Source organism: Lynx rufus, unplaced genomic scaffold (assembly GCF_022079265.1).
Source record: "Lynx rufus isolate CCGP_SWC_20201006 ecotype Redwood Valley unplaced genomic scaffold, mLynRuf1.p SCAF_8, whole genome shotgun sequence".
Taxonomy (NCBI): Eukaryota; Metazoa; Chordata; class Mammalia; order Carnivora; family Felidae; genus Lynx; species Lynx rufus.
Window position 1 is genome coordinate 120,952,375 of NW_025814896.1, and position 25,860 is coordinate 120,978,234.

Below are 25,860 nucleotides of genomic sequence, written 5' to 3' on the forward strand. Positions count from 1 at the left end.
TGAGCCACACAGGCACCTCTTGTTGTTGTTGTTGTTGTTGTTGTTAAGTAGGCTCCAATGCAGGGTTTAAACTCACGATCCTGAGATCAAGACCTGGGCTGTGATCAAGAGTCGGATGCTCAACTGACTGAGCCACCCAGGTGCCCCAATACTTCAGTGTGTTTTAAAATGTCTTTTGGGGACAAATGAGGACATGTGATTATAGATTGGGTATTAGATAGCACCAAGGCATTACCGATAACTTAATCAGGTATGTTAATAGCATGGCAATGATGTTGGGAGGCGTCCATATTTTCTTGAGGCACAATGCTGATATATGTAGGGGTGAAAGGACATGATAGCTGAGATTTGCTTTAAAATAAGAAAAAGAGAACAAGATAGATGAAGCAAACATGGGAAAACCTTCATAACTCTTTAATCTGCATGGTTCTACTCACACTGCTTTTGTGATATTTGAAAACTTTCAGAATAAAACTTTTCTAAAAAGTAGTTTCAGGGGCATCTGGGTAGCTCAGTTGGTTAAGTGACCAACTTCAGCTCAGGTCGTGATCTCACAGTCTGTGAGTTCGAGCCCCACGTCAGGCTCTGTGCTGACAGCTCAGAGCCTGGAGCCTGCTTCACATTTTGTGTCTCCCTGGCTCTCTGCCCCTTCCCTGCTCATGCCTTGTCTCTCTCCATCTCTCAAAAATGAAGAATTGTTAAAAAAAAATTTTTAAGGGGCACCTGGGTGGCGCAGTCGGTTAAGCGTCCGACTTCAGCCAGGTCACGATCTCGCGGTCCGTGAGTTCGAGCCCCGCGTCAGGCTCCGGGCTGATGGCTCGGAGCCTGGAGCCTGTTTCCGATTCTGTGTCTCCCTCTCTCTCTGCCCCTCCCCTGTTCATGCTCTGTCTCTCTCTGTCCCAAAAATAAATAAACATTGAAAAAAAAATTAAAAAAAAAAATTTTTAAGTAGTTTTAGTCCCAAATCACATGAGAGGCATGTGTACCTATGTCTCTGGGAGTGAGGGCAGCACAGAGGGACAGGAAGTCAAGGTGGGCAGGTAGCAGCAGGTGAGGAAGGGGTATAGGTTCTTGCCTGTGGCCAACCCCACCATGCTATGTCATGTTACCCAGGAGGAAATGCTACTTCTAGTAACTCCTCACTGTCCCTAGTTCTTCCGTCAACCCTTCCTCAGTGCCTGGACTGAGCACAGGGCTTATACAATTAAGGAAAAGTTATTCTGGGGAAACCCAGGGTTGAGGGGCTCCTGAGCTGTCGGGGTCACAAGGACACCAACCTCATGGATGTGCTGGCAGAAGGCAGGTACTGTTGTGAGCTGGCTGATGAGGTTCAGGTAGGCTGCACCCAGCGCGTAGAGGGCACAGCGGTTGTATACAGGCAGGTTCTCTTCATTGACCTGGGCCACATCCTGTGGCAACACAGAGGGGCCCTGGAGTTTCTTAACTGACAAATTATACCGGTGCCCCCCTTCCCCCAACCTCCCCCAACCTTCTTTACAGATGGCCCATTTCTCTAGACTAAGCCTTTTCCAGCATTTGCCCCATAACTTGCTGGGAGACAGAAGTCATCCTCATTACAGCTGAAGTGAATCATCCCTAGAACGATCCACGAGCTGGAGGCTCATAAGTACTTGAGTAGAGGGGTATTGACTTCATTCTCCACTTTGCAGTTCCAGCTTTGGTGACCTTGACTGTCCAAACCTTCATCATTAATCCTACCTCTAGGATGCTGTGTCCTTCAATATAGACCTTGAATGATTCTTGGGGGACCGGACTGGATTGCTAAACTGGGTCCATATGTTAAGTTGAAAAAGAAGCAACAGTTACTAGGGATTGGGACACAAAGGAATCTCAGATTCTAGGCTGAACACCATCATAGCAGCTGGGTTGGCCTTACAGGATTCAAGGCAGCACTGGTGGCCACCACTCAACTCCCAGATTTGCCATAATTCGTGCTCCTGGGTGGGATACGATGCCCACCTAGCTGCAGGACCTCGGAGACCCTGGTCTTTTGAGGTCTGGGACCCACCCCAGATCCCAGCATCGTTGACAGTATACTTCCACCCAGAAAGACTCTGCAAGTCTGGAGCCCTCTGTGGTGAAGCATGGCTCTCTTAAGGGTCGTGATGGAGCCTTGTTGAGTCTCCAAGTCCCAGGGCTTGGGGGTAGAACTAGGAACATGTATTTTTAATAAATGCTATGGTAATTCTGAGGCACAGCCAGGCTTGGGGATCAGACGATCTTTAGACAAAGTTTGTTTTGGGATCACGCGGAGCTTATATGAGCGCCCTCTCATAGTCCTTGGGGTCTCATTCGGACCTTGCGAGACTCAAAACACTAGGGGCTAAAGGGTGTTTTTGAAAGACCCCATTCCCTGGGTCTCCTTTAGCCTGAGCCATGACTGAAGCACTCTTTGGTGGTTTCCCGAACAGAACCACGGCTTGTGGTCTCTGGAGGAAGGGCCAACCAAGGGTGCCGTATTCCCGGGCTTGGGGATCGCTGTTGAGCCACTTCTACTTGGTGCTGTCATGAGTGCTTGGCCCAAACCGGTCCCCTGCCCTGATCCCAACCCCTATGCGCTGCCCACACCAGGTCCCACCTGAACAGCCAGCACCAGGCGGATGAGGTCCACCACCACCTCCTCATTGGCCAGCTCAATGCTGATGAGGGCCAGCAAGCCATAGAGCGCCTCGTAGTGCTTCTGTATGTTCGTCTCCTCCTTACAGCTCAGGTAGATGTGTCTGTAGAGCTGCTGGGAGTGCTGGGTGGGGGGAAGGGTGGGGGCAAGGGCACAGTGGGTGGGTGGAGAAAGGAGGGGCAAGGAGATCGGGGAGGAGGACTAATCTGCAGGCGGTGCCACAGCTGGGTGCCCCTCCCACCTCCACCCTCCGGGAAAGGATGCCTTCTCTCTCTCTCTCTCTCTCTCTCTCTCTTTTAAGTTTTATTTATCTAAGTAATCTCTCCGCCCAACGTGGAGCTCGAACTCATGACCCCAAGATCAAGAGTCATTCTTCCAACTGAGCCAGCCAGGCACCCCAGGGAGAGCACGGCTTTAGAGCAGACCCCAGTGGAAGCCACTGTGCAGGAGGACACGTCTAAGGAAGGGTGAGTGCAGTGAAACCAGCAATAGAAGCTGCTGCCCAAATCCAGCTGTGTGCAGAGGTCCACAGCCCAGCCCGGGACTGGCTCACCAGCAGTGCTCCTCACTCCGGCCTCAGTGTTGAGCGTGACCCTGCGGGCTTGATCCCCCGAGGGGTCAACTGGTCATCCCCACTAAGCAAACTCAAAGAGGGAGAGAGCCGGCCTGGGGACAGGGGTCAGCACTGACTTGGGGTTTGGGAGGTGGGAGTCCACAGAGCCTGGCCCACCTGGGGTTCCTTGGGCCTTACGGTCACACTTGCTAACCTTCTTCATGAAGACGGTGTCCTGTCGGGAGCACTTGTCCACTTTCAGCTTCAGGACAGAGATGTCGCTAAGGGTACTGGGAGGGGACACAAGCGGCTACTATGGGCATTGTCCTCTCACCTGGGTGTGACACTTATTGGGAGCCTTCTGCCCCATCACACACCAACTGGAGGGGAGACCCCCAAGTTCACCTGATGGTAGAGAACTTGTGGCGGTTGCCATGACGATCAATGAAACTGATGAGAATCTCCAGAACGAAGAGACGGATCTCTGCGTCCTCCATGAGGGCGGTGGACAGAAGGCGGTCGAGGAAGTTGCTGGGCAAGGCTGACATCATGTTGTTGCACTGGAAACCTGTGGACACCTGCAAGGGAGCCCAGCACGGCTGCGCTCAGCAACGCTGGCCCTTTCCATGCAGTGAGGAGATGGGGAGCAGCCAGCAGAAGTGGGGTTTAAAGCACCCAACCTCTCTAGCCATCACTCAGCCCAGCTCCCCTTGGCCTCCACCCTAGGCCCTGAATGCCTGTGGCAACTTTTCTGAACATGCCAACAACCACCTAGACAAGTTTTAAATTGTTAAAAGCAAGCAAGGGCTAAGCACTTGTGGGGGGGGGGGGCGGGGAACAGGGAGCCTCTGAACCTAATGTTCCAGCCGTCAGGGCTCAGCTGATGAACACCCGCCAGGAACACAGCGTTGCATTAAGAGCAAGGACAGTCGCAAAGACATGGCGAGACAGTGGAAGAACTTACAGCTGGGCTGAGGAACCAGAACCCACACAAGGGCAACAACCATTCCATTCCATCTTTTCTATGTGGCCATACTGGGGGTCTTCTGATGAAAGCCAGGGGGCATCAGCGGACACATCACATACATGATGTTGTCAAAGCATTCAAAAGCCGCAAAATGTATTTACTGTTCAGTCCATATTGGAAAATGATGCCTTTGATGACTCAGCAGGCCCTTGAGGATTTAGCAGAGCCTGGTGGCGTCAACAGTAAACATCCACTGAAGGGGGGTGTGTGTGAGTGCAAACCGTCACCTTGATAAGGTGCTGGGTACAATGAGGATAATGAGAGTAAAGTCAGCAGGAATGGCAGGAGCACACAGACCGAGGAGGTAACCAGATGTGGGCGGTGTCGGCATGAAAAGCCTTTATAAAAACCTAGTGAAATGAACAGCATGGGCTAGGGAGAGGGAAGGCAAGGCATGAATGAGAGTAATTGGGCTGTGCAGATTGGCGTGGCTGGAACAGAAACTGGGGCTAGGGATGAGATGACGAGTCAAGGGAGGGAAAGGTGACTGGGGATTTTTCTTTTTTTTTTTAATTTTTTTTTTTAGTGTTTATTTATTTTTGAGAGACAGAGAGACAGAGCAGGAGCAGGAGAGGGGCAGAGAGAGAGGAAGACACAGAATCCAAAGCAGGCTCAGCACAGAGCCTGACGCATGGCTTGAATTCACGAGCTGTGAGATCATGACCTGGGCGGAGGTCAGATGCTTAACCGACTGAGCCACCCAGGCGCCCCGGCGACTGGGGATTTTCTGCCTTTAGTCTGAGAAGTTTGAAACCTAGAGGTACATCAGTTGTAAGCCGAGACCTACTATTTGAAAAGGAGCAACATGTGGGGAACAGTATTTCTAGAAAATTCTTGTGGTTGTGTATTTATGATTGGTGAGGACAGATGGAGATAAGGGCAATGATGAGAATAATCTAGTTGTGAGATGTCCAGCGCTTAGGCAGGACTGTGCATGAGAACACCTGGGGGGCCTGTTACAAATACAGATTCCAGGACCCCACTCAGACTGAGGGCTCAAAGTTTCTAGGGAAGCTCTATATATTTTAACAAGTTGGTCACGGAGATGGCATTTGAGAACAATGAATCTGGACTCCGGTGATGGCTGCAAGGATGTAGAGAAGAGGAATGTAAAACACTTATAAAAGGAAAGATAGTGGCTGGGAGACTGGAATGGGCACAAGTGCTGAGGGGGAAATAGGTGGAAGGGACCTAGGCAGGTATTTGGAAGGGAAGAAAAAAGGCAGGAACCAATAGATTCTAACCCAGTACAGAGACAATGTTTGAGTGACAAGGCGATCCGTAGCTGATAAGGAACCTTTGTGAAAATCTGGAACACATGCCCTGCCTGCCTTGGATGACCCAGGTCTGTGGATGCCCAGACTGCTAGTGAGTTTAACACAGGCTGGATTTCAGCCCCCTATTCACCCTTTTGATTGGGCACATTTGTGCAGTGTGCAACCTGCACAGCTTGTATGTGGTAGCCTTCTCTTGGTCCCTTGGGAAGGAGCTGCCTCCTGTAGAGGCTTAGTAGGAACGGGGACAGGAGAGGCTCACCTGAAGGAGGGATTTCAGCAGCATAATCTGGGTCAGCCGGTTCCTGTTCTCTCTGTAGACCAGACACAAATACTCACCAGGATGGTGATGTGGGCAGAGACCCCACACTGCCCAGTTCCCCTTGTGATTAGATTCTCCATGAGGCTTATCTTGTTGAGTTACTCAGGACAGTTGACTTGCAGAGCCAGGAAGCAGACCAGGGAATTAATGGCTTGCCCCAAAGGTGGGAGGCAGTTAGTGGTGGGGCAGCCTGAGGAACCGTTGTGGGGTCCAAGGATCCCACTAAGGGCTGCTGAGGGATTTGAGAGTAGAAGGAGAGAAGTGAGGGCATAACCAGGAAAGTCAAAGTGGAGAAAGGGGTCAGCCAGAAAACACTGGAAGGGCAGCTGGGGTGGAATGGGCAAGAGAGGAAAAGGGGAGGACGGCTGGTAGGCTTACCCGGTCTTCCCCGTCTCCATGGGATGATGCAGGGAAGGCAGTGGGACCTTGCTCATGATGAAGAGTATCACTTCGGAGCGCTGATAAGTGGGCAACGTGCTGGCAAAGGAGCCTGCAGGAAAGAGATGGTGGAGGGGGTTGGCCCAGGTGAGGCCCACAGCTGCCAGGGTCTCAGATGAGGAAACTACCGCCCAGAGTGCAGCGGCTGTGTCTCTAAGGAAGAGAAGTAAGGCAAGCAGAGGGAGAAACCTAGATGACTCCAGGGGGCTCTTCCTAACTCCAGCTCCTTCACTTGTCGCCCAGGCTGCGGTTGGCTAGCGTCCCTGGGAAGAAGAGGGGAGCCAACGGTGCTAAGCCAGCAAGGCTCCGAAGTGATGGGCCCTACGAGCCGGAGGGGTGACTCTACGGTTCTCCCCTTGGCAACCACGTGCACATCCGTGGCCTTTCCCCTTTCCTCCTTCCTGCCTTTTCTCTTCCTTCTCGCCTCCCCTCCCATCGCTCCAACCGGGAAGCATCAGAGAGGCCGGCCGGGGACTGGGGTGCAGAAGAGCTCGCCGCTCTCAGCCTCTGATCTGAAGTCCAGCCCAGCAACCCACGGACATCGCTCTGTGCTCTCCCTCAGGCCAGAACCGGGCCAGGCCGTGAGCCGTGCGCGCCGCTGACCGACTCCATTTTCTCCAACGTCCGCGAATAAAGCGAATTGGCGGGAGGAGCGGGTGACCCTCTTCCCAGCGCCCCAGCGCGCCGCTGGTGGAGGCCGCCGCCCGCCCCACCCAACTCCGGTCGGACCCAGCAGCGGCGCCCGGTCCCGCCCACCAGGCCCCGCCCCTCGCCGGGCCCCGCCCACTCAGGCCCCGTCCCCGGGGCCCACCTATGGTCTTGATGACAGCCTCCTGGAACATGCGCTCTTCGTGCTCCTTGATGATCTTGGTGCCCAGGCTGATGGCCCCGTCGTAGCTCCCGGTCAGGGCGTAGTCGATGCTGAGCCGCAGCTGCCTCAGTAGAGTGTTGAACATCTCCAGCACCGTGGGCCCTGAGCACAGTGGGTGGGAGACCCGAGATCCAGGGCTGGAACCTTCGGCCGTTCTCCCCTGCCCTGCGTTCCAGCCAGGGGCTTCCTCTTCCTCTGCACCGCCCCCCCCCCCCCCCCCCCCGCCCCGGCTGACTGCTTTCTAAGAAAACCGGCTCTGACGCCTCCCTGCGCTCCCTTGCCCTTTTCTGGAAGGGGAGGCAGCCTCCTGCCAGGGGCAGCTCTTTGTCCTTGGAGGCTTCCCAGCCCCCACACGCTGTCACCCAGGGCCCCCTTACCGACAGAGCCGGTGGCGGCGATGACGGCAGCTTCCGACAGGACCTCCACGATGCCCGCCCGCACCGTGGCCGCGCTGCGGCTGTTGGCATCCAGGTGGCTCAGGAGCTGCTGGATAACCAGGTGGGAGTGCTGCGGCTGGGGGGAGGAAGACGTGCTGGCCCCAAACAGCAACCCCCACGCGGCCTCTGCGCCAGGGCAGCCCTCGACTGGGACCCAAAGGCCGGGGTGGACAAAAGTGAGGTCCTGAGGCGGGCGGGCACTGGAGGTGGTGCCCAGATACCCTGGTTCCTTCTCCTCAGTCCCTCTCCCTTGGTCCAACAGGAGCAGAGCCCAGTCCCGGTGGCCACCTGGATTGCCACGGTTGTCCTGGGCCCTTCCGCCTCAAGTGGGTCAAAAGTCAGTTTTAAAATATTGTCTTCCTTTTCCTCGTTCCCAGGTCCCAGGTTATATTGATAAGGGCCACCGTAGGCCACAGGGTTTATTTAGTCCGGTGCTGCACGAAGCGTAGCCCAATTACAGGGGGATAGTACAGAAATTGAGAGTAAGTGTTTAGTAAGCAATGTGAGAAGGCCATGCATGGCAGCCAAGTGTGGTCTGTGGGCTTGTATTTTGCATGAGTTTTTCATTTACTTTTTCTAAGAATTCTCACTAATTGTATTTTAGACAGTATTGATCTGTGCTGTATCAGAAAGAAAACGAAAACTGCCCTTCCTCTCAGCTAGACCGAGCAGCACGTGTAGACACCTAGGGGCTCAGGAGAAGTCACAGAGGACAGCTGGCTTTCTCCTTTGGTGCACTGTCCTGCTCCCAGAGGCGCCCTCGGCCAGGAGGACAGGCTGGACAGGGAGCCACCGTACCTGAATCGAGTACATGATGATTTTAAAGCAACGGATGGCGAACACCTTGGGTTCCCAAAGAGAATGGTTGTCCAGATGGCTGTGCAGGAGAAAACATGGGGGGACGACTATGAAATGCAAAGCAACGTTGGGGAGGACAGACAAACTTGCCGGCGGAGCGGCCTCCCGAGAGACCCAGCCCCTCGCAGGGCTCCCCGGTAAGTGAGGAAGGGCTTGTAGGTGGCAGTGAGCAGAAGGAATGAGGGGACCCCCGGGCAGTTCCACAGCAAGAGCTGGAGGCAAGCCGAGGAACAGAATTCCACCGCTGTGGACTCAGGAATGAAGCCATGCACCCAGCTTCAGTTTTGGGGGCCTCCTACCAACTCTTGTCCCCGACAATGCACACGGCCACCGTGTAATGGCTTCTGCTGTCACGGCGCAGGGAACGCAGGCACAGACAAGGGACCGACTTAGCCACGGCACCACAACCGTAACACCTCTTTCCCCTGTCTCCGAGTCAGCAAGATGCCAGGACCCCGACCGGTTCTCTGAGGGCTGGGGCTGGGGGCAGGGGTCACTCACATGAGGACAGGCTTGATGGCATTTTTGATGTTGCCAAAGGCGGCCCGGCCCAGCAGTTCCCGAAGGCACCTCTCGGCCAGCTCTGCTGGGTTCTCCTTCTCCTTCTCTGGCGCTTGGAGGGGCGAGGGGGAGCGGCTGCGGAAACACGCGGTGTGTGGGTAAGGGACAGAAGGCAAAGCCGGAGTCGGGTTTGGCGCAGCCTGAGTATCTGCACTGCATCCTGGCAAGCGGTGGCAGGAGGACAGGCAGGGATTTGATGTGGGCTACGTGAGGTAGCTCCATGAGGGAGACTTCATGGCCATTGGAGATTAAATAGGGTAAAGAAGCCCAGGGTGGAGGAAGATCATGAGAGAAGGGGTCAGATTCTCGTTCTGGAAATCCATGAGGACAGGCTTGATGTGCCCCTGTGGGAAGGACAGATACCCTGAGCACCATGGGCCTGGTGAGGCACAGACCACGAGTGTCTCCGTGCCCCCAAGCTTGGGAAGGAAAAAGATGAGGCACACAGAGTAAGAGAAAGCAAAAGAAAGTGGGCGAGAGGAGGGAGGAAAAAGAGAGGCATGGTGGTTACCTCAGATGTGACTCAGTGGTACCGAAGTCACAGGGGCTGGGCCCAGATCTGGACAGAAGAAGGAGCCCCAGGCCTCTGGGCCCTGAGACCACCAGAGACCACAGAGGGAGCTTGTCAGTGAGGTGCGATTCCAGGAACAGCCACCAGGGGGCACATTTTCCCCCTCCCCCTGTCTCCTGCCACAGGCTCAAAGGACAGAGGACCTCAAACAGCCTCATGCACTGCCCGGATGCACAGCAACAGGAGTCTTTCCCTGCATCCCGTTTTACAGATGGGAAGAGCGAGGGGCGGGGACAGAATGAACCCCATGTCTGAGGGCTCCCAGATTAAAACCCAGTATCTGCCACTTGTGTCCAGTGGCTGCTGGCTGGTGAAGCATGTTTTAAGGGCCCGAAATAGCATTAGGAAGTGAGGGAGGAAGGAAGGTCAGGAAGGGAAAGTCCTCAGTAATTAGAGCCATGAAAAGCATTTAAAAACCTCCTTGGCCTGCTGCTTTCAGAGGCACAGAGGTAACCCGACTCTTGGTCCTTTGTGTTCCTACCAGGAAACACTTACCCCCAGAGAGCCCAGCACAGGTACTAGCCTTCCTTCATGAATGCAGATTTTAGGGGGTGCAGCAAGCTGGCAGAAGGCCAGACCCAAGGCTCCTAGGGAGCCAGCCTTGGACTCACTGCAGAACAAGCCACGGAAGCCAAGATCACTGGCCTTTTAGCTAGGCTTTAACGACCAGCCTGAGCCGTGTGGTTCCCAAGGAGATGGGAAAGGCAGCCTGGGAGGGCTGCGTGTGTCACTGCCCAAGCTCCAGCCTCCCCTGCTTACCTCTCTGCCTCCTCTACGTGCTGCAGATTGAAAAGCAGTGATGGGACAATTTTGTCCATGTGCTGCGGGTCCCAGATATTGGCCTGCAATTCATCGTTCACCGTCTTCCTCACCACCCCTTGCAGGCCTTTGATGCCTGACATTCTGATTCTGTAAGGAAAGGGGCAAAATGCAGCCAGGTAGTTCCCGGGCCCCGAGAAGCCCAGTGTCTGCGGTAAGGAGAGGCGAGGGCATGGGGGGTGGGATGCATTCGTCCACCCAAAGGCAGGATGGAGCTCACCTTCTACCCTTCATGTGACCCAGCCCCTGGCTGGCTGGCTTCCTGTGCTGGTGGGCGCGAGCCCAGGAAGCCCCGACCCCTGGCCTATCCTGGAGATTGCCAGACTGCCCTTGCCCGGTACCACTTGGGCTTCATCTCCTCCTCGTTAGCACCCCTCTGGGTTTGTTCCAGCTTGAGCCCGGGATATAAAGGCTCAAAGTATGTCAAGAACTGATGAAGCAGAATGCAGGGATATGAGCAACTGACGGGGGAGGAGGGGGTTTGGAAGGAGAGGCACAGAGCTGCCAGACTCTGGGCACAGAGTATATACTGTGATCGAGAGTGGTGAGTGGGTGTGTTTCTGGGTGTATAAATGCATGTACTTCTGAACGAAAGAACACAGGTATGTGCACGTGTATATGTGTGTGCTGTTGCTGGCTCTCCAATTTGGCTCCCGGGACCATTACTTTCCATCTGCTCCTCTTTTGTGCCCCAGAAGGTTTTCCTTTGAAAGCCTGTTTTGGGAGCCCATCTCTGCCCACTTGCCCACTGAGCCCTGCCAGGTGCTCCCTTCCTCTCCAGAAACGTCAGAGCAGAGGTAAATACTGATGAAATCAGACCGCGCACTCCGGGCTGGGAACTCTGTAAGACCCATCGATGCCTTTGTCATTAGCTGAGGGGTCCCCTCACTTCCCCTACTCACTTAGTCTTGATTTCCATGTCATCGTGGCTGGAGTGGCACATTTCACTGAAGCGGGACACAAAGAAGTCATAGCTCCGGTGATAGGATGGGGTGTCCTCCTCGATGTTGGCAAACTTCACAAACTATCCAGGAGGAGAGAGAGAAGTACAGGTGAGAGGTGACCCAGTGTGCTCTGCACTTCGGGCTCTAGGCTCTGGGACTTGCTGTCCCCTGGCCCCCTGCCCTAGTAAAGCCACGGGACACATGCATTCCAGGAATTGGCTCTGGTCCACTTCCCAGAGCACACGCGGCCTGCACACCTCTATGGGTTCCAAATCCTGCTCGCTCTTCCTGTCTACACTGTAAGACTGGACCCCATGGCCCTTCTTGGCCCTTCCCGGCTGAGGTGAGCAGAGGATGGAAGACGTGAGGACGTGAAGGCGTCTCCCTTAAGCTCCTGCCCCTATCTGCATCCAGAGCTGCACCAAACACACAGAGGCCAGAAAGCAGTTAGGGAGTCACCGAAACAGCCAAAGCCAACGGTCAAACCATACCTCAACCCTTTAGAGCGAATTCTGGGGAATCAAGAACAAATCTGAAATGTGATTTAAAAATGTCATTCCATGGGGCGCCTGGGTGGCGCAGTCGGTTAAGCGTCCGACATCAGCCAGGTCACGATCTCGCGGTCCGTGAGTTCGAGCCCCGCGTCGGGCTCTGGGCTGATGGCTCGGAGCCTGGAGCCTGTTTCCGATTCTGTGTCTCCCTCTCTCTCTGACCCTCCCCCGTTCATGCTCTGTCTCTCTCTGTCCCAAAAATAAATAAAAAACGTTGAAAAAAAAATTAAAAATAAATAAATAAATAAAAATAAAAATGTCATTCCATTGGGGCGCCTGGGTGGCTCAGTCGGTTAAGTGTCCAACTTTGGCTCAGGTCATGATCTTGCGGTTCGTGAGTTTGAGCCCCGCGTCAGGCTCTGTGCTGATGCCTCGGAGCCTGGAGCCTGGAGCCTGCTTCGGATTCTGTCTCCCTCTCTCTCTGCCCCTCCCCTGCTCATGCTTTGTCTCTCTCTGTCTCTAAAAAATAAACAAATGTTAAAAATGTCATTCCGTTTTATTGCTTAAAATTTGAGCACATTTTTTTTTTAATTTTTTTTTTTCAACGTTTATTTATTTTTTGGGACAGAGAGAGACAGAGCATGAATGGGGGAGGGGCAGAGAGAGAGAGAGACACACACAGAATCGGAAACAGGCTCCAGGCTCTGAGCCATCAGCCCAGAGCCTGACGCGGGGCTCGAACTCACGGACCGCAAGATCGTGACCTGGCTGAAGTCGGACGCTTAACCGACTGCGCCACCCAGGCGTCCCTTGAGCACATTTTTAAAGTTTGCCCGTTCAGTTCTGTTAAGTCTTGCTCAGGGTTATCAGCCGCTAGATTCCTGCCGTCACCCGGGCTGCATATTTCCAATTCTAAATAGGGACTTAATTTCAAGGGAATCCCACGGAGAAGCAAGGATCATGGACTAAGTGGAGTTAAATTGCTAAAAATTAAGTATAATTCTTATAGGTTATTTCGTTTAATGTTATAAATTTAGTGCTGCGAACGACTCAAAAGGTTACGCTTATAATAAAATCTATTCTCCATTATTCTGTCTTGTGTTGTTATTTAATTTTTGCCATCATTTGTTGGTTCTAAAAGGATATGCTATTATTTCTAAAATTACCCAGTTAGTGCACTCATAATATTCATTATCGATTGCCAGTCTATTTCTCTATTTAACTACAAAAAATCTGTTACCTTTTCCTGGATGACAATTAGTAACTTCCACAAAATCATTAGTTATTCTTTCACTAATATATATGCATTTATTTTCTGCCGACTGAGAGAATCTCAACATACAAGGCAGATAAGGAGATCTTTCTTGCCAAGTTAACATCTAAAACGTTTACATCTATTTGAAAGTGAATATTCTGATATTAGCAATAAATCCAAATGACACTGCTTGCATTATCGATGTGGTTCTGCACAAGAGGTGTCGTGGTCACCGATTAGACATGAGTTCAGGAGTCTAGAAACAACAATCAAGTCAGCCTTTGGCTACATGAACTTTTTTTTTTTAATGTTTATTTATTTTTGGGAAAGAGCATGAGCAGGGAAGGGGCAGACAGAGGGGGACAGAGGATCCAAAGAGGGCTCTGCACAGACAGTAGCAAGCCCGATGTGGGGCTCGAACTCACAAACTGTGAGATCATGACCTGAGCTGAAGTCAGACGCTCAACCAACTGAGCCACCCAGGTGCCCCCCACCTTTTAAATGTTTATTTACTTATTCTTGAGAGAGAAAGAGAGCACAAGCAGGGGAGAGGCAGAAAGAGAGAGAAGGAGACACAGAATCTGAACCAGGCTCCAGGCTCTGAGCTGTCAGCACAGAGCCCGTCGTGGGGCTTGAACCCACGACCTGTGAGATCAAGACCTGAGCCACAGTTGGACGCTCAACCGACTGAGCCACTCAAGACACCCCTGTCTATGTGAACTTCTCAAGACAGTTCTTAAATGTTCATCTACTCAAAGGGGACACGCAACCATGGGGAGTTCTAACTGCAGATCGACCTCTCACTGGCGGTGTGGCTTTCAAGTGGGACATTTCACTTTCCTCATGTTCTGGTTTTCCCACGGTCTTCATTCACTAAGATTCTTTATTTTTCAGTGCATACCGTATCTACTTCACATATGATGAGGCAGCTGCAAACAACATAACCTGAGTGTATGCAAGAGAAAACGCATTTAAAATAATTAAAGCAAAACTGAAAAAAAAGAGACCATACTGTAGAGGGAGAAATAGTCAAAGATTTTGTCTCTGACATTTACTAACTGCGGAGACTCAAATGTATGTCAGGAGGATGGATACCCAGACTTCATGTCCACTGGTTTGGGAGTTTGGGGGCCAGTGGTGATGAGCGTGTAGAAGCTCAGGCATGTCCGTACCCCCTGAAGCATCTTACACACATCACCTCTTTCACTTTTCAGAATGACTCGAAGTTAGAGAGATTCCTGTGCGACAGAGTCACAGGGCTCGGTAACCACACGGATTTCTGCCACCAGCTCCAGACGTGCTGAGTCACTCTGGGAGGAGCCCCAGCGGTTTACCTTTGAGCAGGGTCCCACCCAGGAAACCTGACGGGACAGTCCCCATTTGAGAAATACGGCAGGGTCACTGACAGACCACCTGGGTGTCTTCTAAGCACACCAGCCCCGTTTCCTGACACTGACTCTGCTCTGGAGCCGTTCCTGACCTCTGTGGGACGTGACAGCCAGTTCCCCTTCACTTGCAACTTTGACCTTCCTCTTCTTCAAAGCGCCATGAAGCCAGGAGCAGGACTGACAGCCTGCGGGTCAAGGGCACGGCCTGAGCACTTGTTCACACCCAGAGTCTGTTGAGAACGGGCTGTTATCCATCCTGTACAGGCTGCTAAATATTTTGACTAGTACTCACTGGCTGTAAGGTGAGAATTGAGATTGCAATCAATTTTTTTAAATTGAGGAGCACCCGGGTGGCTTGGTCGGTTAAGTGTTCAATTCTTGATTTCGGCTCAGGTCATAATCTTAAGGTGCGTGGGTTCAAGCCCCACCTCGGGCTCTGTGTTGGCAGCGTGGAGGCTGCTTGGGATTCTCTCTCTCCTTGCACCTCCCCACGCACACTCACACTCTCTCTCTCTCTCAAAATAAATAAATAAACTTAAAAAAAATAGAAAATTCCATGATAGCTGCTGAGACAACACAGGATAGAAAACATGCATGGAGATTCCTTTTCTACAACCATGGGTGGCCTTCTAGACTGGGCTAACAGTTTCTTCTGAATGGTTTCTTTCAACGTCCCTCACTCTTCCCTTCTGGGGTTGTCTGCATTCCTGGATGTTTACTCTTCTGCACTCTTCTTCCCCAAAACTTAGTTTTGAGTCTTCTTCTCAAATTTTGCTTTTGACATAACAGTTCTCCCATTTGAGTAGACAACGGTCCCCCCCCACGCTGCTGGGGCCGCTGTTGGACGGCCATCTCCTTGCTCCGTCTCTTGTCATCTGCGTGACTGTGGACAAGTTGTGTAAGTTCTGAGCCACGGGTTCCTCATCTGTAAAGTAGAGACACTGGGACCTATGTCACGGGGCAGACACCGGGATTAAATGAGGGGACGTATGCCGAGTGACCAGCACAGTGCCTGGCACGGAGGAGTGCTCGGGAAACAGTGCTGCAGCTACCATGGTGACAGCGGCTGAGTACGGTCTGGTCCATCAGCCCCAGGACTAGGCAGTGTGACCCTTGTCCTTTTCGTGTCACCAACACAGGCCCAGCCAGGCAATCACAGAAGAGGAGCTCAGATGGGCAGCATGCACCGTGCAGGCAACACTCCTCGAATGTGATGTCTAGGGATGTGGAGAGAAGAAACCTAGTCGTAGCCACCCCCAGGCCAGGCCCCCTGAAGCACCATTCGGGGACTGAGGTCATTTAGTGCGGTAAGGTGGGACAGAGCACAGCTCCCAGGGGCAAGAGGGTGGGGCTGGCATGGGACATCCAGCAGCCATCACTGCAAGACGAGGAACAAATCGGCCAAACGTTGTTTTTCTTCTCTTGCAAACGCACGCGTCATCTCTTAGGGATGTGAATAAAGTGGAGATAATTAAGAAAAGCTCCCTGAGTGCCTGGCCTAACAGGAACTCTGGTTTAACTCATACCTTGTTCTGTCGGAGGTCCTCCAAATATTCAAAAGGCACGGGCCCTAGTAAAAGCTATTGGTAGGTAGGCATTCATATCAGGTGGAGTCACACCGGGCCCAGCGTGCCATCTTCCCCGTGGGGTGTGGATGGCAACGGTATGCAAAAGAAGCAGCTAACACCTCTGATCTAAGTCATGACGACGTTAAATGCTTCTTCCCCCCCCCCACACACACACTTGTATTTAAATTCTAGTTAGTTAAGATACGGTGCAATATTGGTCTCAAGAGTAGAATTCAGTGATGCATCACTTGCATTTGCATAAAACCCCCAGGGCTCATCACAAGTGCCCTCCTCAATGCCCATCACCCATCTAGCCCATCCCCCACCTCACCCCCTCCGTCAACTCTCAGTTTATTCTCTATCTTTTTTTTTCTTTTTCTTTTTTTAATTTCAATTTTAGTTAACCACATTAAATATTGCTATGGCACCTGCCGCTTACGCATCGTATTAGTTTTCTGGGGCTGCGTCACTCTGATCTCTGCCTTCATCTTCATATTATTTTCTCCTCTGGGTCAAATCTCCCTCTGCCTCTCTCTTATAAGACCCTCGTGCCTGCATTTAGAGCCCATTGGGCTAATCTAGGATAATCTCCCCATTTCACTATCCTTAGCTTAATCACATCTGCAGAGACCCTGTTTCCTTATAAACCTGTGATGTTCACAGGACCCAGGGACGGGCACGTGGACATCCTTCAGTGGGCATTTTTCAGTCTATCAAGACATGCATCATCTAATGTAACTTTTGGCAAACCAGTGAGTTTTGCAGGATTATATTGCTCCCATTGTGAAGATGGGGAAACTGAGGCTCTAAGGGAGCAAGGGAATTATTTCAGGTCAACCAGCTTGTGACAGGTAGAGCTGGGCCACCAAGCTCCATACTTGGGAATTCTGATACTTTGATGCTCTTCACCCTCTACCAGTGGCTTTTATTTTATTTATTTTATTTTTTAATGTTTATTTATTTTTGAGAGCATGCAAGTGGGGGAGGGGCAGAGAGAGGAGGACAGAAGATCTGAAGCGGGCTCTGTGCTGACAGCAGTGAGCGTAAGGTGGGGCTTGAACTCAGAACCCTGTGATCATGACCTGAGCCGATGTCGGACACTGAGCCACCCAGGCATCCCCACCTGTGGTTTTTCAATTTTGATGTGCATTGGCATGACCTGGGGAGCTTGTAGAAAATGCAGACTTCTGAGCCACCCCAAGCCTGGTAAACAAGACTACCTGGGGAGGAGGGCCCGGGTATCTGCATTCTGAAGAGCCATCCCTCAGCCGACTTCTCCCCCTGGAAATTCTGGGGCAGGGGATTTATGAACCCTGTGTCCTTTGTCCCTTTACTGGCAAGCTGGACCCGTAGATCTGGCTGACCTCCCAGTCAGGCTGGGAGGGAGCCCACTTATGCAGGATGCTGGGAAATGTAGAGAAGCATGTCCTTGGTAATGGAGGTCAGGCAAGGCTGGATAGATGACCGTCTCCTTCGAAGACCATCTCCTTCGAACTGGAGTCGTCGGGGTGAAGCCAAGGGTTGGATAGGTGACCCAGCCTTGGCTCCCCTTGGCTCCGTCTCTGGGGTCCAGAATGGCCTGGGGGCTACAGCTTTGAGACTTAGGCTGTCAACTATTCCATTCCCATGTGTGCCAGGACTCTCGCCCCGCTAAGAGGTCTGATGATGAGAATGAACTTAATGCCCATCCTGAACCTCCCACGCAGAGGGTGTGTGCCCTGCTTATTGCATTATAAATGTAAAATAGGTAACTTTTTGGTACCAAGATTTCTGAACATCCCTAGGAACCCTTGGTGTGATGGCTTGATAGGAGCTTTCCTTTCTCAAGTCTGAAAGTATGGCTGCCCGGTCAGGGAGGGTTGGCCTATGCTGTCCCTTGGGGAGTGCCCACCCTAAGCTGCTCCTGAGTCTTCCAGGGGCTGACAGGAACCTTCTGTAACTGTGGTTCAGAAGGTCAAATCGGGGTATTTCGTGGGGTCCCTGGTCGAGGCACCACACCCACTGTGGAAGTCCACCTGGGCAATGCCAAGGCCCAGCAGACGTGTGTTTGGAACGTTAGGGCTTTAGAGTGAGTAAGGCCTTCGTCCCTCTTATGAGAGACAGCACAGCGTTATGGTGATAAGAAGGGGTCTGGAGATAGTCTGCATTTCTTTTCTTTTTTTTTTTTTTTAATTTTTAAACTTTTATTTCGTTATTTTGAGAGGGAGAGAGAGAGAAAATCCCAAGTAGGCTCCATGCTGTCAGCGCAGAGCCTGTTGCGGGACTCAAACTCATGAACTGTGAGATCATGATCTGAGCCAAAATCAAGAGTTGGACATTTAACCGACTGAGCCACCCAAGCACCCCCAGGCTGCATTTCTGAATCTCACCTCCTCTACTTATGAAGCTTATCTGGGGCAAGTTAATTAAGCTTCCTGTGCCTCAGTTGCCCCATCTGTAAAATGGGGCTAAGGAGAGCAGTTGCCTCTTCAACTTGGTATGACCAACCCACCCCAGTTGACAGTGCAGCCTCATTTTCCCCTCAGTGCACTTTTGGCTCGCTCTGAACACTCCCTGGATTCCCACTGGGCCCATTTACCTGTGAGGCCTTGGGTCTTTTTTATAAAGCATGAGACAGCAGGGACTTCCTGTCTGCTTCATTCCCAGTATTGCTAATTCATACCTTACAAATGGCTTTTGTTAGAATGCTGCTTGCCTAATGAATAAGATTGTGAAATAATAAAGCTGGGTTTGCTTTTGGTTTTATTTTTCTAAGATATAGTAATGATGAGGAAGGTCTCCATAGCAACAAACGGAAGATTCTGAGCACGTGACACTTCAAAGGCTCCAGGCACGGCTAGGGCCACCCTTCCAAGATCAAAGTTTCAGCTCTTTATACACAACAAAGGGCGCGCTTGCCCGAGCAGATCACGACCCTCCGCACAGGCAAGGGGGGGAGCCACAATTATGCAAATACTGAGAGTTACTAAGGGCCTGAGTTAATAAAGGGAAAGTAATCTCCAAATATTGACATTGTAAAAACAGCTCTTCCCCCCCACTCCCACCCCATGTGGAAAATGGAAGCTGAGCTGGTTGGCCTCACGTCTGTGCTAACAGAGTGTCTCCAAGCAGAAGTGAGCCTTTCCCTCTTGGGCAGAAGAGGCTGTGAACCTCGCGGCTTCCTGCCATCAACAACAGAACCGCAGTCTGGAACGCTGGGCACAGAGAGGAGCCCGCCTCTCTCAGGGGTCTAGGCCTGCAGGCTGTTCCACCAGGAGAGACGGGAACTGCTTCTTAGCTTCACCGAGACAAATCCTCACCGGGAAGCAGACCTTGTAAACCACACGGGTTTGACTGTAACACCCCCCGCCCCGACGGCCAGCTGCTCATGCTGACAGCAACTTCCCAGAGCACTTTTCAGTAAAGCCAGAGAGAAACGGCCCCACTGTGATGTGATCGATCACGTCCTGCTGAGGCCAGAGGAGGCTCCGTCATTCCCTAGACCTAGGACATTCTGTCTTGTCCACCCACATTATGCAAGATTCTTTGCAAAACTGACTCGGTTTTAAGATCTTTTGGGAAAGCCCGGTCCCTGCTGCCCGGGAAGGTGATCTCTCCGGCCCTGAGCAGCCCCCACGTGCCGGCCGGGTAAACACAGACCCAGGAAAGCACCAGCTGCCTCTGCTCTAGAGGGATCCCCAGCATTTGCTGGTGCCGACCCCCGTGACCCAAGCTGCACACTGGCCTTGCCGTTCAGACTCAATCCGCCTTCGGGGAGCCCACCTCCAGCAGTGGTTTCTGTACTGGTGTTGGATACGGGAGCGTTTCTAGTCTAGAGATGACAGTCAAAACCGCAACAGTTGATGAATGGTCCAGGGGGAGCACACGGGTTGAGAAGATGGGGCAGCAACCGTGGAGACCACAAACATTTCAGGGGCGTGTGGAGGAAGAGAATCATTGCCGGAAAGTATATTCATTTCCGATTGCTGCTGTAATAAATTACCACAATTTAGTGGTCTAAAACAATACAAATTTATTATCTATGGCTCCGGGGATCAGAAGCCTAAAACAGGTCTGCCAGGCTGTGTGCTTTCTGGAGGCTCCACGAGAGCGTTTCCTTGCCTTTTTTAGCTTCCAGAAGCCACCTACATCCTTTGGCTCATGGCCGCCTTCCTCCATTTTCAAAGCCAGTGGAGTAGCATTTCAAATCTTTCCCTCTGTCCCTCTGCTTCCATCAAAATTGCACCTTCTGTCTGACTCTGACCCTCCTGCTTCCCATAAGCATCCCTGTGATTACCTCAGATCCACCTGGATAATCCCGGAGACTCTCCCGATCTCAAGATCCTCAACCTGATTTCTATCTGCAAAGTCCCTTTTGCCATTTCAGGTAACGTTCACAGGTCTAGAGCATGGACATCCTTGGGGGACCGTTACTCAGCCAACCACAGAAACTAAGAAGGATGAACCAGGTGGGAAGAGCTGGGGTGATGGGACCAGGATGTCAAGGGGGGCTGAAGGAAGAGTGGTCAACAGGGAGAAATGCTACCTGAGATAAAACATCAGCTGAGAGATGGGTGGGGAATGGGTTGCTTGCCTGGTTTCCCCAGATTTCTCATGGCAAAGACAAAAATGTACTTTAAAAATTTTGTTTTATGTTTATTTTTTGGAGACAGCGCGTGTGGGTACACACTCGCATGAGCTGGGATGGGGCAAGAGAGAGAGAGGGAGAGAGAGAGAGAGAGAGAGAATCCCAAGCAGGTTCCATACTGTCAGCACAGAGCCTGACGTGCAGTTCAGTCTCATGAACTGTCAGGTTGTGACCTGAGCTGAAATCAAGAGTCAGACACTCAGGGCGCCTGGGTGGCTCAGTCAGGTAAGCGACCAACTTCAGCTCAGGTCATGATCTCATGGTTTGTGGGTCTGAGCCCCGTGTCGGGCTCTGTGACAGCTCAGAGCCTGGAGCCCGGAGCCTGCTTCAGATTCTGTGTCTCCCTCTCTCTCTGCCCCTCCCCTGCTCACACTCTGTCTCTCTCTCTGTCTCAAAAATAAATAAACATTAAGAAAAAATTTTTTTAAAGAAAAAGAATTCAGGTAAAATTTACAAAACATAAAGTGAACCTCTTACAGTGCACAATTCAGTGGCATTGAATACATTCATATTGTGCAGCTAAAGCATCTCGTCATCCCCAAAGGAAACCCTGTACCCACTAAGCAATCATTCTCCTGCCCCTCTTCCCCAGCCCTGGGCAACCACTATTCTGGTTTCTGTATCTATGCACTTACCTAGACTGGACAGCTCATAGAAATTACACACTATGTGATCTTTTGGGTTGTTTCCATCTTTTGGCTATCGTGAATCGTGCTTCTGTGAACATTTGTGAGCAAGTATTTGTTTGAGTATCTGTTTTCAGCTCTTGGGGGTATATACCTAGGAAGAATTGCTCAGTCATATGGTAATTCTATATGTTTAACTTTCTGGAGAACCACTAAACTGTTTCCCACAGGGCCAACGCCATTTCACGTTTCCACTAGCAACATGTGAGGGTTTCAATTTCTATGCATTCTTGCCAACACTTGTCATTTATAGGTTGTTTTTTTTTTTAATAGCCATCCTAGTGAGTGTGGGGTGGAATCTCCTTGTGGTTTTGACTTGTATTTCTCTAATGATTAGTGATGTTGACCATCTTTTAATGTGCTTCTTCATTTGTATATCTTTGGAGAAATGCCTATTCGAGTCCTTTAACCATTTTTTAATTGGGTTGTCTTTTTGTTGTTGAGTTGTAAGTATTTTTCATACATTCTGGTTGCTGGACCCTTATCAGATACATGAGTTGTAGATATTTTCTCCAATTCTGTGGTTGTCTTTTCACTTCCTTGGTAGTGTCCTTGAATGCACAAAAGGTTTTAATTTGATGAAGTCCATTTGTCTATTTTTTCTTTTGTTGTTTCTACTTTTCATGTTGCACCTAAGAATCCATTGCCAAATCCAAGATCATGAACACATAATCCTCTAGTTTCTTTTAAGAGTTCTATAGTTTCAGCTCTTACGTTTAGGTCTTTGGTCTGTTTTGAGTTAATTTTTCTATATGTTGTGAGGCAGGGATAAAAGTGCAAACTGTAATCCATGAATCTTCATAAGAGTTTACTATTTGTATACATTAGGCTAATAGAGTAGATTGGTTATGTAGGGGAACTTGGCATCTTCAGACTTAACATTTTCAGTTTATCATTAGTGAGTGATCTTTTTTTAAAAAAATGTTTATTTTGTTTTGGGGGAGGAGCAGAGAGAGGTGGGGGGCGGGGGAAGACAGAGGATCTGAAACAGGCTCCACATTGTCAGGGCAGGGTTTGGGGCTTAAACTCAAGAACCATGAGATTATGACCTGAGCCAAAACCAAGAGTCAGACCCTTAACCGACTGAGGCACCCAGGCGCCCATCATTCGTGAGTAATCTTAAAGGTCAGGACACATGGTCACTGTGCTGTCCCTGAGACACACATTTAGACCCCACGGGCAATGAGGCAGAGGCACAAATGCAAATCCCCAAACAAATAAAGCGAGCTTAGCTGGCCCTAGCTCCCTGTCTTCTCCAGACTTTCCTGGTCACTTATCAGCTTCCAAAACTCAGCTATTCTCATTGAGGGTAGATTTTTAAAAATTACACTTTACTGCATGCAATGTGCAGGAGTGGTATTAGCAAATTTGGATTTTGTGACAAGTGTCAACCCAAGGTCATTCTTACAAGCTAGATAAACATCTATTAGGGATGAAGAAAGGAATGGAGGTGGGGAGGGAGAGAGAAACCCTGTACAGGTTGAAGACTACAGTGTGTCAGTGGTCCCCAAATCCACTGCTAGCATCACATGGGAGGTGAAAACATGCAGATTCCCAGGTGACCACGTGCCCCCTCCAGAGATGCTGGTCAGCGAGTCTGGTGGAAACCTGGGAATCTGTAGGTTTCCAAAGCTCTGCAGGAGACTCTGTCATTGGCCAGGTTTGGGACCTTGAAGTGTCTAGGGTTTCTGAAGAGACGCTCTGCAGAAGGCGGAGGTTTATTGAGTGGATTCAGGCAGTAAAGCCAGTTCTGAGGGAAAAGGTACAGGGAGGCAGAGCTGGCTCAGGGGGAAGGTTTCTCTCAACTTCTCAGCCACAAGGCAGTGGGCCACCTGTCACGGAGTTGGCCTGGCCACAGGGAGGCTGGTGGCACAGCAGAGCTCTAGGGACAGGAGTGCACTCTAGGGACAGAACACGGCACGGGGCTAAATAAATCACCGTCTAAAGCCAGCGCTTCAGCTGTGCAAGCAGACAAGCTATCTGACTTTTGGGGCTTCTTTTTCCAAGCAGAGAAATCCAGCAAAACGAAGGTTTTAAATGAGCTCAGTGGGGTTTTTTTTTCCTTTTCTTTTCCTCTTATATTCTCTTTCCCTCCTTCCTTGTCTTTCTGTTAACTTCCTAGCAGCCAAACCCTTCATCCAAATGAAAGGTTGCAAACCTCCACATAGGATCTTTCTAGTCCTCCTTCCAGGTCCTCCTTTGCCCCCACGAGGCCTCGAACCCCCATGAAAACCAGTTGAAACTCCTACTCTAGACTCTCTAAGACTACATCGAGTATTAGCATGCTGGCGGTTCTAAGACAATGAGGAGCATTAGAACATGATTCTTAGGGAGGCTTGTGGACGTCCCCGGGGTTTGAGAGCTGGCAAGAGCACGTGGATGAGGGACAGCACTAGCAAAAGCTGCCTCCAAAGTTGGACTCTGGATCTACTAGTTATTCGACTTAACTTACTCATAATTGCTTGTCCTTATATAACCTTCATTGTCTGCAGTACAGGAATCATTAGCCGACTCTCATCTGTTGCTGATGCACTGATGGGCTGTGATGGGAATCTAGGAATTTACAAGGCAGGAACTAGCCAATCGCCTACCCCGGGCCAGGGCTTGCTATGGGGAAAGGTAGCCCTGGCAGCCACCTGTTTCTGTGGTCCCCCACGGGGAGAGGCCCTCTGGATGCCTGATGACTGGTTTATTTTCCATTCAGATGTTCTCTCCTAGACTAGAGTTATCTTAACAGGGCAAACGAAACAGTATCTGAAGCTGTTGCCAGGGCAACTTGACAAAAGACTTCACCCTCAGCTACCGTATATGAAATTTGTCAAAGGCAGCTGGCTCACAGGGAGAGGAAAGAGAAGGGAATAGTTGCCACTTTTGCTCCTTAAAATTAAAATTTAAAGACTATCTTCTTCTGGGTAAATCAACTTAGGTAGAACAGGAGAGCAGTTGTGATCCGTGCAATAAAAATTCAGAAATGTCAGGCTGGGAATGCTAAGAGCGAACCTTTAGCTTTTCTTTTGTGATGTCTGTAAAATAGGTGCCTATCAGGGCTTTTAACACCAAGCTGCCTATAGACCTGGAGCTGAAAGTATGCCCTGAAGGGGGAGGAATAAGGCAGAGGGCAAGACATTGAAGAAAGCCACCAGGATATTCAGGTATATATAGATAAATATGAAGCAGGGAGTTCTTGACACATCTAATAGCCCTTCTCTCCCCAAGCCGTAACTATCAAGATAGCAGCCTCTTGTACGGAGACCAGCATCACTGTGTTTGGACCAAGTTCAATCAGCTCATGGTATGGATGAAAAGACAGGTCCATAAAAGACAGCCCAGTCAAAGTTACCCAGCCAGGTAAGGGCAGAACTAAGCCAGAAGCCCTGTTTCCTGTTTCTGCATGATCTTTCCACTTACCGATGCCTCTGTGCTATGCTTCTTTGAAAGAAGTACAAGCTGGACAGCTTTCAAAGTATGCCCTATGGAGTCAGGGGCCAAGCATAGGGCACGCCCTGCCCTCAAAGGAATGACTCCTTTTCCATCTATTTTTATATCTACTGGGGCTCCACTTAAAATTATTTAAGGGAAAAAATCTATTGCTAGAAAAAAAGCTTCAAGATCACAGATCTAAAGATAAATATAGTAGATGGCGATAGTTGCAAAACCTTGTGAACGTATTAAAAACCATTGAATCATATGCTTTACTATGGTGAATTTTATTTTTAAAATTTACTTTATTTCTCATATATTTGTTTAAATAAAAGAAAACCCCCAAATACTCCTTTATTCAGACAAGTCCCTTTATTCAGAGGGACAGACACTAAGATAAGAGGTGAGTTGTACTTAGGATCGGAAACCAAACGGGACTGGATGACAACAATGCTGACCCAGACGTCCTCCGTGCCCCACCGCCATGCTCCCCACTCCCCACTCCAGAGCGCCTGGGCAGCTCCTTACCGAGTTGGTGCCGAGGATCTGCAGGTTGGGCTTCTCCGACTCCAGCAGCTTGGCCACCATCTTAAGGAAACTCTCCACGAAGAGGTTGATGCTCTGGCAGTGGCAGGCCATGAGCAGCTGGTCCAGTGCCTCCATGGCGATGCACACGTACCTGGGGAAAGCAACACCGTCACTTGGCCTCACACCCATTCCACCCTCACCACGTGACTGGGACAATCTAGATGGCAGCGTAGTGGCCACCTGGGCAGCATCTGGGGAATGAGGCTCTTCCGTAGGTGGCCAGCATCTGCACAGCCATTCCAACCGGTGCCCACTCCAGCCCAGCACAAGAGTCAGAAGGAACCGGAGCCAGAAGGGAGCCCAGACACCGGCCCCCCAGCCCCTCCCTCCACAGATGAAGAACACGAGGACAGGTGAGGTGTACCAGTTCGTGAGTAGATACAACCAGAAAGGATTGATGCTCAGAAGAGCAAATTCTGAACCCAACCCCAATGAGATCAGAGAATCATTTGATCCAAGGTCAGGAAGTGTTTGTTGAGCACCCGCGGGAGAAAAGCTCTGTCTTAGTCAGTGCAGGGATGTAA

The 25,860-nt window shown here is 50.8% G+C and overlaps 1 protein-coding gene across 1 annotated transcript in view; it reads right to left on the reverse strand.

Moving 5' to 3' along the window:
• The window catches only part of EFR3B (EFR3 homolog B), a 46,465-nt gene that overhangs the window by 13,648 nt on the left and 6,957 nt on the right, over positions 1–25,860 (reverse strand). The window contains exons 2-14 of the mRNA XM_047069401.1: positions 25,277–25,427; positions 11,272–11,393; positions 10,310–10,459; positions 8,920–9,054; positions 8,359–8,437; positions 7,501–7,636; positions 7,064–7,225; positions 6,193–6,304; positions 5,755–5,806; positions 3,597–3,769; positions 3,406–3,481; positions 2,600–2,761; positions 1,278–1,409 (exon numbers count right to left, since the gene is read on the reverse strand). Coding sequence (XP_046925357.1) covers positions 1,278–1,409; positions 2,600–2,761; positions 3,406–3,481; positions 3,597–3,769; positions 5,755–5,806; positions 6,193–6,304; positions 7,064–7,225; positions 7,501–7,636; positions 8,359–8,437; positions 8,920–9,054; positions 10,310–10,459; positions 11,272–11,393; positions 25,277–25,427 — 1,642 coding nt within the window. The remainder of the gene's footprint in view (positions 1–1,277; positions 1,410–2,599; positions 2,762–3,405; positions 3,482–3,596; positions 3,770–5,754; positions 5,807–6,192; positions 6,305–7,063; positions 7,226–7,500; positions 7,637–8,358; positions 8,438–8,919; positions 9,055–10,309; positions 10,460–11,271; positions 11,394–25,276; positions 25,428–25,860) is intronic.